Here is a 14,615-nt window from a genome sequence, read left to right as displayed (position 1 = left end):
GCAGCTCCCAATTATTAAAAAAAATTGCCTTTTTTAAAAAACATTTTTTTTAACTCAACATCCACATATAACACCTTGCTGAATGTCTTTAGCAACTCATACCTATAAATCTGTTTCTGTTAAAAAATACAACATTTGAATTCCTTGGGCTTGAGACAGTATGTAAACCGTGGTCTCCAAGGGGGGCAGATTAGATCAATATTACTTGACATTAATCAAAGATGAAGAAGCATTAGAGTTGAAGACATTTTTTTTCCATTTTTTTTTTTTAGAAAAACTGTGTCAATAATGATAAGCACGTATACACTAGGGAGTGTTATTTGCATGGATTATTGAGATGGACTCTCTAGGTCGATATTTTCCTTACTGTGGAGTAGGATTTTCCTGGAGATCTGATTGCCTTTAATTCTTTTTTTTTTGGGGGGGGGAGGAGAAAGAGAAGTGAAAGAAGGAGGAAGAGGAGGAGGAAGAGAAAGAGATGAAGGAAAAGGAGGAAGAGAAGGAAAAGGAAGAGAAGGGGAGGAGGAGGAAGAAATGAGAAGGAAAAAAGAGAAAGAGGACGAGGACGAGGAGGAGAATGAAAAGATGAAGGGAGAGAAAGAGAAGTGAAAGAAGGAGGAAGAGGAGGGGAGGAGGAAGAGATGAAGGAAAAGGAGAAAGAAAAGGAAAAGGAAGAGAAGGGCTCGAGGAGGGAGAAATGAGAAGAAAAAAGAGGAGGAGGAGGAGAATGAAAAGATGAAGGAGGAGAAAGAGAAGTGAAAGAAGGAGGCAGAAAAAATGAAGCAAAAGGAGAAGTAAAAGGAAGAGAAGGAAGCAACAGCAGAAACAAAATCTGACATTTTCAAGGAGCTTTCAGGATTGGATTGAAATTGCGCGCCTCCCCCCACCATCCCTCTCCTGCCCCCCCCCCCAATACAAGGGAAGCATTTGCATTTGAATGTTCCTCAGGGCTTGGATGTATTTCTTTATGGAATTTATGTTTTAATCCTGTTACTGCATTAAACCCCCGTAAGCCGCTCAGAAATGGTTCTCATCAGAGCAGCATGTAAACCAGATGGATGGATAAATGACTCTTAAGGGATAAAGCTCCCTTAAGATACCTGTGCTATCAATATTGTTAACAGCAATTTCATTTTGAAATGTTCATTGAAGGGGCTCTCTCAAGTTACTTAAATAGCATTAGCTGCATACCCAATGCCTTAGATAAAGAACACAGGGAAATAGATAGATAGATAGATAGATAGATAGATAGATAGATAGATAGATAGATAGATAGATAGATAGATAGATAGATGATAGATGGATGGATGGATGGATGGATGGATGGATGGATGATAGATAGATAGATAGATAGATAGATAGATAGATAGATAGATGATAGATAGATAGATGGATGGATGGATGATAGATAAATGATAGGTGATAGATGATAGATAGATAGATAGATGATAGATAGATAGATAGATAGATAGATAGATAAACAGACAGACAGACAGACAGACAGATAGATGATGTCTAGCTGGCTGATAGGTGACAGATGGGCAAATGGTCAGATAATGGAAAAGAGGTAAGATAGGATAGTTAAATACAAAAAATGATAGGAATGTTAAACAAAGAAAAAATATTCTTTGGTTTCAGGAATATATTTTAAGACAGAGAATTTTGGTCCAATACTGTCCATTATTGCCAAATCTAGGACATATACTGTATTGGGAATAGATGTATCATAGAAAAAGATAAGGCTCGGATTGCAGAAAGTTACTTCCAAGTGTCTCAACATGTTCATTTTCTTAACAACAGATGTTCTTATTCCCAAAAATACATTACATGCGTAATTTTTATTAGATAACCCATGCAATTCCAAAACGGATTGGAAGGACCTACAGAAACAGCTCTTTAGATCTCAGCTAAGTAAATAATACCACTCAGGAAAGTGGGTGGTAAAACAGCAGTTTGAAATATATTAAGGACCACCCCCACCCCCCCGAACTTGGCATAAAAATGTTGCGAGTAACCTCACCTCCGTTTTCCATACATACTTTAAATCTGTTTTAATAATGTCACTATCAAAAACAGTTCAGCTGCTTTTAGTATCTTGGGCCCATTTGCAAAAGAAAGAAAGAAAACATTCTCTCTATATAGGACAAACCGTATTTTCTCTCTCTCTCTCTCTCTCTCTCTCTCTCTCTCTCCCCCCCCCCCCCCCACCTTTGCTTTTGATCTTTCAATTTCTTTTATCCAATTCTACATTTCTTATTCACCCCTGAAGCCATTTCAGTCACTGTATTTATCTCTCTGCCATAATCTGACCCATTATAATCAATAGAATCGTACTGATTTATTGCTCGTGATATCACCCAGTAGGTGAGGTTTTTTTTTTTAAAAAAACATGCTGCAGAAAAAAAACCAGGATTAAAAAAAACGTGAAATGTACAGAGAGGTAAGAAAGCCAAAACCAAATCAAAGGAGACATTCAAACAAAACAAAAAAAGCAAGGGGAGAAAAAAAATAAAAAAACCAAGAGAGTTTTTTTTTAAAAAAAAGCTGGAAGATGAAAGAACCTGGGAGAATCACACTCTTAATAATCATAATAATCACCAAGAATGGAAAAGGTGAAGGGAAATCAACAAGGCACAAGGAGCCTACAGAGGCAGATAATGCAAGAACTCTCGTGATCAATCAGATGAGATCTGAGATCCCCCTTCGTTATCCACTAACCAAAAGAAAATTCCCCGATATCACGGAGCAAAGTGCAAAAAGCCGGCAATGCTTTTGAGATTCAAAATGCCTTCAGGAAGAAAGAGAGAAAGAGATGCCTGCAGTGAAATTAAATGGAATAACGCACAGTCACAGATACTCGTGTCAATTGGAATCAGCAAACTGCCTCTCCTTTCTTATTTATTTATTTTCAATTCCCTTTTGATTATGTTGCTATAAATCTCGACGCCTTGTATGGTTTCCAGTGCAACAACGTGGCGCGGTGTTAAAAGTTATTAACATTCCAACGTTTGGATTAACTCGGGGTATTGGAAATCGGGGTGGGGGGGGAAAGGTCGATTCTGTCCATTTTTAATTATAATTTAGGATATTGATATGACAAGCGTAAAATCGTTCCTGCCCGCCGTTTTGAAAGCTGACGCTTAAAAAAAAAAGGGGGCGACGTTATTTGAACGAAAAGAATCGTGATGTAACTGCAACATGAGGCCAAAGAATTAAATTAACCCTTAATCCAGCCCATGTGAGAGAAACCCAAGTCAGCAGAGTACAGCTGTTTATTTCTCATATTTATGCAGCCGCCTATCTAACCATCAAGCAACTCTATCATAGTATGCATAGCACAGCACCGTGATGGCAAACCCATGGCACGTGTGCCACAGCTGGCACGCAAAGCCGTCTCTGTGGGCACAGGAGCTGTCGCCCAGCTCAGTTCCACTGCGCATGCGCAGGCGCCTCCCACCTGCCAGATGATTTTCAGAATGTGCAGGGGGCGGGGGGGCATGTGGGAGACGCCCACGCATGCGCGGGAGTCGTGTGCGCATGTGCGGGGAGGGCAGGGGTCGCACATGCATGTGCAGAGGGGAGCACAGGGGGATGCAGCGCCTCCCCCACAACCCGTTTTTGGGCCCAGGAGGCTCCCAAGAGTCTCCACGCGGCCCCGTTTTGGATGCCAGGTCAGTGTAGGTCCCGCGCGGCGTCTGGGGAGGGCAAAAAATGGGCGTCCTGAATGTTTGGGACATCTGGAAATGGGCCCATTTTCAGCCTCCGGAGAGCCTCCGGTGCCCGGGAGAGGTTGTTTTCACCTTCTCGGAGGTTCAGGGGAAATCTCCAGAGCCTGGGAGGGGCAAAAAGCCCCCCCCCACCATTGTGCAGGAGGCCGAGTAGGCCACACCCACCATGGCCATGCCTGCCCAGCAACCGGGCAGAGAACCGGTTGCTAAAATTTTTGAATCCCACCCTACCCTACATGTGCGGGTGGGGTGGGGCAGGTGAGCGGGGAGGTTGTGTGTGCATGTGCAGGGGGGCGGGGGAGCGGGAGGGTCGTGCATGCATGTGCGGGGCGTACACATTTCATTATAGGCAGTCATGTCCAGGTAGATAAGACTTCAGCTCCCAGGTGACGGTGAAATTCTGGGATTTGAAGTCCATATGCCTTGAGGTTGCCGTGTTCGGGAAACATGCGATGAAGACTGATGAACACCTACTTTGAATTGAGTTCAACTTTCCATGACTTTAAGGCAGTACATATAGAAGGTTTTTTTACCATTGCCTTCTGGGATTTAAAAAAACAACAACACACAAAATCCTCTCTAGCCCATAGTGTTGATAAATTCCGAGGGGGTCTCCCGTTCAAACACTAATCGGATCCGATGTTCTTTTAGTTTTTCAAGATCAAAGATGAGCAACGTATTTTTGAACTGGAAGTAGGTTGCTCTGACCTTGCTCGCAGCACTCTTCGCTCAAAACGTTTTGCATGCCTCCGATTAATATTCGCTGCTGTTTTGTGTCGACATCACAGGAAAACTTTTTAAAAGTTTCAAGGAGACTTTACCTGCTGTGAAGTCCTGATTCATATCGATGAATGCATGGGAATGAGGCTTCAACATCGCACGGTCGGCATCCGGCATTTGCTGCCACGTTAAATTCCTGGGAAGTGACATTTTGAAAATTAACAGCTGATAGGCATTTTGTGAGGTTCTTCACATACGTTGTTAGAAGACCAATGCTTTTTTAAAAAAAAGTTTAAATGAAGCAAGTAAGAGACACTGTGCATTATATTCATTATAAAATGAACTAGCTTGTATGACTACGATGGAATGAATTGAGTTAAAATATGGGAGTCTGACTTTACTCTAGTTTCTTTTGCTGTTCATTAAAAAACACAAAACCAGAATGCTAATTATTTGATTGGCATTGCACTGTACCAGAAAGAACCTTAGTATGTACCCTCATAGAGTGTTGTGACCTGGCCCAAGTAGGTAGTAGGAAACTCAGTCAGTGAAAAAAACAAACTACCTTTATTCGAACAGCTGAAAATTATTTCATTCTCAGAGTAGTTCAACTAAATTAACGCAAATTCCTCCCAACACAATTCCTCAGTCCTATCACCTACCTTGGTCCAATTAGGCAAACTGCCAAAGGCCTTTCTTGGCAAAAGTTCAGAAGGTACTGATACAAAACAAGAAGAAGCTATCAACGTTGTTTTCCAGCAAAGAGCCCAAATGCCGTTGCTGGTCTTTTATGGGAGGAGTCAATCATCTCTTGACCCTACTCCTGAGTCATCCTCTTTGCTTGAGCTGCTCTTGCCTTCTGGCAGCTCTTCTCAGGCGTGCATTAGGAACAGGCTCCTCCTGTTCCTCTGCCTCACTACTGTCAGTCTCTGGAGGCTCTGGAGTCCGGATCACTCCCCGATGGCCCTGGCCCCACCTCAGCCTCCGACGCAGAGCCCTCATCCGGGCCTTTCCCAGCCTCCAGGACTGGCCCATGTTCTTCCTCAGCCTCATCGCTGTCTGACTCCGTTGCCAGCTCCGCAGGCTGCTGGCGGACCACAACATAGAGGCTAAGCCAAATTTAGCTGTACAAAATGCAACATTAGACCCACACTCTGATCAGAAATACACACTTTATCTGTCTGGCCGGCCTTAAAAAAAAGGACACATGCTTAAAATAGTTCACCAATCGCCACAGAAATTACAATGAACAAAAAGCTTTGATCTTCTTTTACATGAGAGCAGAGGTGGGTTTCAGCAGATTCTGACCAGTTCTGGAGAACCGATCGTGGAAATTTTGAGTAGTTCGGAGAACCGGTAATAAAAATTCTGACTGCCCCCTCCCCCATCTATTCTCTGCCTCCTGAGTCCCAGATGATCAGGAGGAAATGGGGATTTTGCAGCAATCTTCCCCTGGATTGCAGAGGGAATGGAGATTCTACAGTATTCTTCCCCTGCCACCCCCACCAAGCCATGCCACGCCCACCAAGCCACTCCTACAGAACCGGTAGTAAAAAATTTTGAACCCCACCACTGCATGAGACCCAAAAATATTTGCTATCAATACCAGTTGAAGATGATATATTGAGCCTGGCTGGGAAAAACAACGATGATTCTATGATGTTCTGGAAATGGCTGGCAAAAATACTGACAAGTACTAGAGTGGTACTTTGGTTATACGATAGTTAGATAAATGGCAGCAACTATGGGATAGAAATTATAAATTAACAATGTCAACTGCATACAAGGAAAATTTATACAAGAGTTAGTTGTTCTTGTCTTCTGGCAGCTCTGCGCAGTGTGCGCATGCACAATGGGAACAGGGTCCAGCTGTTCCTCTGCCTCACTGCTGCCTAGCTTCCTCTTTACCTCCGACGCAGAGCCCTCGTCCGAGCTTTCCCCAGCCCCCAGGACTGGCCCATGTTCCTCCCCTACCTCCCCTACTGCTAGCTCTGCTGGCTGCCGGCAGGCCACAACATAAATGACCTTGAATGCCTGTTTTCTGTAAGGAACAACAGCCAGTCTCTTGTTGTTTTTATTTATTTTATCAAATTGAGAGACTGCTCCTCTCACTCACGGGCGAGCGACTCTGGGAGATCAGTTGTCCAGGCAGTCAAGGCTGGTTGGATTAAACGTCAATTTCGATCGATAGGTTTGTTTGTTTTTTTAGCTGGACTTGGATTGCAACGTAAAAATAGGAATCCGATTCAGTCTTCCGTCCTTGTGATTCTCAATCCCAGTCATCGAGCTACAGGAAGCAGCACATTTGGGGACTTGGCAAAATTGCTCTTAGTAATTTTAATGGCACCCTCTCTGGATTGGGATAGGGTGAACCTTTGGTGCATCAACCAATAGCCATGGCCTTGCAATTCTGCCTTAAAACAGTTTCTAGGAGGTAGAGGTATAACATCCTACCTTGGAGTAGAAGGTCAAAGTAGCTGGAGCCCTTCTCTCTGACACTTGTGATACATAATCCAATTGCACATTTCTGATTTCGCAATGCTATTTTGAGCTCAGAACACTTTCTGAAATCTTGGAACAGCTGCTTCAAGTTAGAAGCAGGGCGACGTGAGCTTGAAACGTTTCAAATTTGATTCAAATTTACACTTTGCCAAATAACGGGGGGGCAGGGGGGGTTAGAATTTTTCTTTCGGTTCAGTTTTTGCATGTCGAAATTGCCCCTTCGCTGGCAGCTTTTGAAAGATCTTCCCATCTTCTAAAAAAATTAGTACAGATAGTCCTTGACGTACAATGGTTCATTGAGTGAATGTTCGAAGTTACAATGGCCCTTGTTGTGGTCCGTCAGCAGCCTATGGAGCTGGCAACCGAGTCGGACAGCGATGAGGCTGAGGTGGGGCCAGGGCCATCAGGAAGTGAGGTGCAGACTCCAGAGCCTCCAGAGACTGATAGTAGTGAGACAGAGGAACAGGAGGAGCCTGTTCCTAATCCATGCATGAGAAGAGCTGCCATAAGGCAAGAGCAGCTCAAGCAGAGAGGACAACTCGGGAGTAGGGCCAAGAGATGATTGGCCCCTCCCATAAGGCTTAAAACAGACCAGCACTGGTGTTTCAGCTTTGCCAGAAAATAACGTTGTAGCTTTGTCTTCTGCTTTGTGTACATCTTTGTTTTTCTGGCTTCTGGACGTTTGTCAGGAAGGGCCTTTGGCAGTTTGCCTAATTGGACTAAGATTTGTGAGATAACTGAGGAATTTGTGTTGGGGGGCATTTGTTTTACTTTGAGTTGAATGACGCCGGGAATGAAGTAATTCCCAGCTGTTCGAATAAAGTTTGTTTTTCCACGGACTAAGTTTATTACTACCTACTTGGGCCTGGGTCACAACACTTATGACCATGTTCCACACTTATAGCCCTTGCAGCATCCCTACGCCCACGTGATCAAAATTCAGACACTTGGCAACTGACTCATAGTTATGACTGTTGCAGTGTCCTGGGGTCACGTGATTCCCTTTTGCGACCTTTGGAGAAGCAAAGTCAATCGGGAAACCAGATTCGCTGAACCACCCTGTGACTCACTTAATAACTGCAGTGATTCACTTAACAACTGTGGAAAGAAAGGTTGTAAAATGGGACATAATTCACTTAACAAAAGTTTCATTTAGCAACAGAAATTTTGAGCTCAATTGTGGTAATAAGTGGAGAACCGCCTGTACCGGAGAATTCAACTGGGAAACAACTCTGTAATAATTTACTTTTGAAGTGGTTAACTGAAAATAGGCTGAACTGCATATAGATATAAGGAGACCCAATATAGGTCTTAAAAGAATATTTAAAATTGCGTTAGTAAGACAACTGTTAGCAATAAGAAACAAGAGAAAAATTATGAATAAGCCAACTCATTTGCCTGAAAGTTTCACTTTAAGCTGATGATTAAAATACATTTAATTGAAATTGCTATGCTGGCTAAACCTCTGACCAGTTCATTCAATGATTAAGCATTCTTTAAGAAGATTTGGCTTAAGATGCTTATTCCCTTGAGTCTCGCTTTTCAACTAAGTCTCCTCTGTTGATTAAGACATCAATGGAATTTGATTTCTTTACCTGAGCGATTTGAAAGTTGATTTAAATTTAGAGAAAAGCTAGTGCCATCAGTTCAGGCGATTAAAAATGTTTTAATTGCACGTTTTGTTCCATTGGGAAAAAAAGAAAAAGAAAAAGAAAAGAAATACAGATACTTCACAGTATTGCTAGCTGTTTTGCAAAACACACCAAGCAGGTAGTTTGTGGCTCAACACCTTAAGGGAAATTGATAATTGGTGAGAATCTTGTCTTACCACGTGTATGACTGTTAAAATGTATTTCATCTGTTAGGAAGAGAACTAAGAATAGGGAGATGTTTTGGGTTTTTTTTTAACAGTTCAAAACGGTGCTAAAATCTTTTAACAAAATTCATGCAAGGTTGTAATTGCTGCGGTATAACACCCCCCCCCCCCGAGCAATTTGCAGGCTTTGTTCTGTAAAGTCACAGATTTTATTGAGTAATCTCGGGTAAAACAGAAATTACCTTAATGGTCAACTGATTTCCCCTTTCTGGAAAGTAGGCCCACCCACACTTATACCATACAAACCTAAAACATGATTTCTACAACAAACCTGCTGCTTTTTACGCGCTACTCATTTGTCCTGTCAAAGAAAATGCCACAAACAGATTTCTGGGACAAAATCCAACCTGTACCAACTATCAGAATTTGTGTCTTCAAATACCAGAAGTCTTAATTGACTTCCTCGTTTACCTAACTAAATGAGTGAATCTTTTCCCTTTTAACAAAAGTTAATTGTGAAGGATACCAAACATGTTGCTTAATTAAAATAGTTGGGGGGTGTGTGGAAACGGGATGGGACAAGTTAGAAAATTGCTGGGCTGTTTCTATGGAAACAGGAAAATAATCTGATTGACTTCTCTAAGTGTGATGTGCTTGTCTTGACAGAACTGCTAGAAAGCCCCATGTGGAGGGGGGGAGTGCAAAACACTTCACAATAAACCATTTTACTTTTGAGGTGGTGAGCTCTCGTATTGATTATCTGTAAAAGTGCAACCCCTTGGCTGAAGATGGCAGTTCTCCGAATGTGTCCATAAATTAACTGCACGCGTGCATCAAAAAAGGACATGATGTTGTGTCTCGTCCGATCTCACCACAGCCGGGGCCTTCTTATCTGCTTCTGAACATGGAGGAATGTCCTAGTATGCCTCCCGGCCCCAGCCCTGGCTCCATGCCCAGACAGGCTGAAGAGGAGGAAGTACCTCCAGCCCCCAGCTCTGGCTCCATGCCCAGGCAAACGGAGCAACTAGACCCCTCCCCCTCCTCCACAGCATGTGAGCCTGAGGGAGGTCAATTGCCAACAGCTGCAGACTGGAGTGACCCTCGCGTCAGAAGACTTGATAGACGGAGGCAACAGAAGGAAGGGAGGGGCAGGCCTGGATAAGTGCTGAGTCATGGAGCCACACCCCATGGCCTATATAAAGGATCCTCTTTCTGTCATTCTCTGAGTCAGGCAAAGTCTAAACATATCTTGCTGAAGTCACTTTCTGGTCTCCTGCCTGCCCTGAGGACTTTGCTAGGACTTTGGCAGAGCTGCAGAGGCACACCTGATTCGGATTTCCCTGACCCGGCCGTCAGCGGAGGAGTGGGATACGACACATGATACACGGCTGCATCCCTCCAAATTTCTAATAATAAGAAAGCTGTGCAGTTAGTAATTTTAAAAACATTAATTAACCGAGAAACAGGGTTTCTTTTTTTTTTTTTGCTCAAGTGATTTTCTTTTAATGCAAATGTTTAATGTAAATAACTATAAACTGTGACTAGCAAATGCAGCATCAAGACTTTCTTCCCCTCCTTTCGTTACAGGTAAGAAACAAGGAATCTTCTAAGAAACGGGCAGTCCTTGACCTACGGCCATTTGTTCAAAGTCACAACGGCACTGAGAAAAGTGACTTATAACCACTTATGACCACTGTAGCGTTCCCATGGTCACATGATAAAAGTTTGGGGGCTTGGTAATCAGCATCTATTTACGATGGTTAAAAGGTCCTGGGGGGTGTGTGTGTTATGAAATCGCCATGGTGACCTTCTCAGGTAGCTTCTGATAAGTAAAGTCAATGGGGAAGCAGCTAAATATGTAAGTAAGACCAGGCCTTATATTATTTTTTGCTCCAAAAGATGCATTAGGGCTTATTTTCTGGTTAGGTTTTATTTTCAGGGAAATACAGCATTAAATGCATCCATCCGGCTGACTATTTTAACTGGGGCTTATTTCTGGGGGTAGGGTTTATATTACGAGCATCCTGAAAAATCATGCTAGGGATTATTTTCCGGTTGGGTCTTATTTTCGGGGAAACAGGTTATGAGTCAGCATTGTGCAGCGGCAGCCAAAAAAGCCAATGCAATCCAAAACTGCATTGACAGAGGGATGCACTCAAGATTAAGTGAGGTTCTAATCCCACTCTATAAAGCCTTAGTGAGACCACAGCTAGAATACTGCATCCAGTTTTGGTCACCACACTATAAAAAAGATGTTAAGGCTCTAAGAAAGAGTGCAGAGAAGAGTAACCAGGATGATTAGGGGCGTGGAGATTAAAATATACGAAGAACGGTTGCAGGAACTGGGCATGGCTGGTCTAGTGAAGAAAAGGACCAGGGGAGATATGATAGCAGTGTTCTAATATTTGAGGGGCTACCCAGAGAGGAGTGGGGTGTCAAGCTATTTTCCAAGGCAACTGACAAGGAACAATGGATGGAAACTGAACAAGGAGAGATTCAACCTAAGAAATTTTCTGACAGTCAGAACAATCAACCAATGGAACAGCTTGTTTTCAGAAGTTGTGGGGCTTGATCACTGGAAGCTTTTAAGAAGAAATTGGACTGCCATTTGTCAGAAATGGTGTAGGTTCTCCTGCTTGGGCAGGGGGTTGGACTAGATGACCTACAAGGTCCCTTCTAATTTTGTAAATCTAATCTAATCTAATGACCAGATGGCAAAAGGGATATGACTTATTTATTAACTGCTTTGTTTAGCAACAGAATTTGTAGTCCCAAATGTGGTTTTAAATCGAGGGCTATCCGTAAAATTAACCGTAGTTTACAATTGCTTTGCAACAAATTCGGTTTTTTTAAGGTATGGTACATTACCAATGTACAGTATATGGCCAAAGTTCTGTTCCGTAAAAATACACAACTCACAGCGAGAGGTCTATACAGAAATATCGTACAGGTATTTCTCGAGATGCAACTATAATTTGAGCCCAAAATTTCTGTTGCTAGGCAAGACAGTTGTCAAGTGAGCTTTGCCCCATTTTATGACCTTTCTTGCCACAGTTGTTAAGTGAAACCTGGCTTCCCCATTGACTTTGCTCGTCAGAAGGTTGCAAAAGGGGATCATGTGACCCCAGGACACAGCAACGGTCATAAATATGAGCCAGTTGCCAAGGGTCTGAATTTTGAACATGTGACCATGGGGATGCTGCAATGGTTGTAAGTCTGGAAAACGGCTATAAGTCACTTTTTTCAGTGCCATTGTAACTCTGAATGGTCACTAAACAAACTGTTGTAAGTCAAGGACTTACAGCAAACTCTTAGGATACAGCAATAATGAAGAAATTAGCTTACCTGCCAATTAGTATTTCTGGCCTTTTTGATTCACTGGTAACTCCAAAGATGTCAGGAATTAAATCACCATTGAAACTTCAGCAGCAACAGCAAAACAACAACACAACAAAAAGGTGGATATTCAAGTTACACAACCAATTTTATCCCATCGTTTTTATTTTTTTTTAAAAATAAAATCAGATAAAAATGATATCAACCTATAATTTCACTCTTTTTTAAAAAACCTGACAATAAGCATATACTTACTCCATGATTAATGGTTCATCAGAAAATGTCCTGTTTGCTACAAATTTACGATTTATATCTGGGGAGGGAAAAAAAAAAAGGAAAAAAAAAAGGGTCACACTTGTTACATTTTTCACATTTATATACATTCAACTGGGTCTTTATTTCTTAGGATTCTTTGTATCTAGTACAGACTGAAATTAATCCTCTTCCAATTCCTGAGGAATATGGAATTATCCAACAGATTCTCCTATTTTATCTGGGGGGAGATGAAGAAATTCAAGGAACTGAAGATAGATCTGTTTATTTATAGTAACAATACTTTAAATAATTAACTGGGCAGACTCTAAGAACCAATATGCTTTCCTGTAGTGAAGTGTTTACGCTTTTGATCATGATTCTTACTTTGATTGATAATAATGGGCCATCAAAGCACTACATACTGAACAGATGTTCTTAATATCTCTAAAGCACCTTTCAAAATGTATATGAGTAATTCTTAATGGAAGACGATACGATATTTCACATCACAGTTAAAAGAAGAAATAAAAAAAGTTATTCACTGATGATACAGCAAGGAAAGATTTGAATCAGACATTGCACAGCTTAATTTTAACCTTAATCAGAGAAGGGTGCGCTTTATTTAACAATTCTGCAGCAATTCCAACTCATGCATCTATCTCTTGTCACCAAATGGAGATGCGGATAGAGGAGCAAATCACGCTCCATGCTTATTCAGCCTATATAAAGTAAAGGTTCCCCTCGCACATATGTGCTAGTCGTTTCCGACTCTAAGGGGCGGTGTTCATCTCCGTTTCAAAGCTGAAGAGCCAGCGCTGTCTGAAGACGTCTCCGTGGTCATGTGGTCAGCATGACTCAATGCCAAAAGCACACGGAATGCTGTTATCTTCCTACCAAAGGTGGTCCCTATTTTTCTACTTGCATTTTTTACGTGCTTTCGAACTGCTAGGTTGGCAGAAGTTGCGACAAGTAAAGGGAGCTCACTAGGGATTCGAACTGCTGAATTGCCGACCTTTTGATCGACAAGCTCAGCGTCTTAGCCACTAAGCCACCGCGTCCCTTCAGCCTATATGTTGTTGTTGTTGTTAGTTGCAAAGTCGTGTCCGACCCATCGCGACCCCATGGACAACATTCCTCCAGGCCTTCCTGTCCTCTACATATATTAGTATATAAATTATATATATATAATTTATATATTATATATTATAATATTATATATTAGTATATAAATTATACTCACTCACTCACACAGATACACACTGTGTTATGCTAGACCAAAGGAGCTGGTCATATACAAATGCTTTATCATCATCATCATCATCTTAGCCATTGTCCATCCACTGTGGGATGAAGGCTTCTTCCGCCTGTTTCCAACCAATATGGTCCTGAGCTTTCTTTTGCCAATTGGGCCCTCCATACTTGCTGATGTCGTCGCTCCATCTTGTTTTGGGCCTCTTTTGTGGAGGCTTTTTATCAAGTGGGATCCGTTCTATGACTTCCTTGGTCCACCTGCCACCAGTCCTTCTTGCTATGAGACCAGCCCGTTTCCATTGCAACCCCTTGACTCTTTTCATGGCATTGTATATTTTCATTTGTTCTCTAATCCACCTGCAGGTCTTTCTATCCTGTCTGGTGATGCCAAGCATGTATCTTTGGGCCACTCATAGCTTTTGTATCGACTGTAAGGTTAGCGTCCATGTTTCTCTGGCATATGTTAGAACAGGTAGCACACATTGATCGAAAACTTTTCTCCTCTGGTATAGGGGGAGGTTGTTCTTGAAAATTATGCTTAGCAACAGCAATAGCACTTAGACTTATATACAGCTTCAGAGTGTTTTTACAGCCCTTTCTAAGCGGTTTATAGAGTCAGCCTATTGCCCCCAACAATCTGGGTCCTCATTTTACCCACCTTCGAAGGATGGAAGGCTGGTCAACCTTGAGCCTGGTGAGATTTGAACTGCCGAACTGCAGCTAGCAGTCAGCTGAAGTAGCCTGCCGTGCTGTACTCTAACCACTGTGCTACCTCAGCTCATACCGAGGTGCCAAATACCTGCCAACCACATTTAATACGGTGTTCAATTTCCTTTATTCTATCATCTTCCATTGAGATCCATTGGCCAAGATATAGGTAGCGGTCTACTACGTCTAGTTCTTCTCCAGATATATATTTTTTTATTTCTTCGGTGGATTTATTAAACATAAGCTCTTCTTCAGGTTGGTCTATTCTAGCTTGATGTTGAGCAACATGCATCAAAATG

At 42.2% G+C, this 14,615-nt stretch overlaps 1 protein-coding gene across 2 annotated transcripts in view; it reads right to left on the bottom strand.

The window, feature by feature from the left end:
• ITFG1 (integrin alpha FG-GAP repeat containing 1) overlaps window positions 1-14,615 on the bottom strand; it is a 115,384-nt gene that overhangs the window by 93,759 nt on the left and 7,010 nt on the right. For both annotated transcript variants that reach the window (XM_058154772.1, XM_058154773.1), the window contains exons 4-6: window positions 12,358-12,415; window positions 12,112-12,186; window positions 4,550-4,644 (exon numbers count right to left, since the gene is read on the bottom strand). In XM_058154772.1, coding sequence (XP_058010755.1) covers window positions 4,550-4,644; window positions 12,112-12,186; window positions 12,358-12,415 — 228 coding nt within the window. The remainder of the gene's footprint in view (window positions 1-4,549; window positions 4,645-12,111; window positions 12,187-12,357; window positions 12,416-14,615) is intronic.

This window comes from Ahaetulla prasina, chromosome 12 (assembly GCF_028640845.1).
Source record: "Ahaetulla prasina isolate Xishuangbanna chromosome 12, ASM2864084v1, whole genome shotgun sequence".
NCBI lineage: Eukaryota > Metazoa > Chordata > Lepidosauria > Squamata > Colubridae > Ahaetulla > Ahaetulla prasina.
Note: the sequence above shows the minus strand (reverse complement) of the source record. Positions and strands in the feature narration are given on the sequence as shown.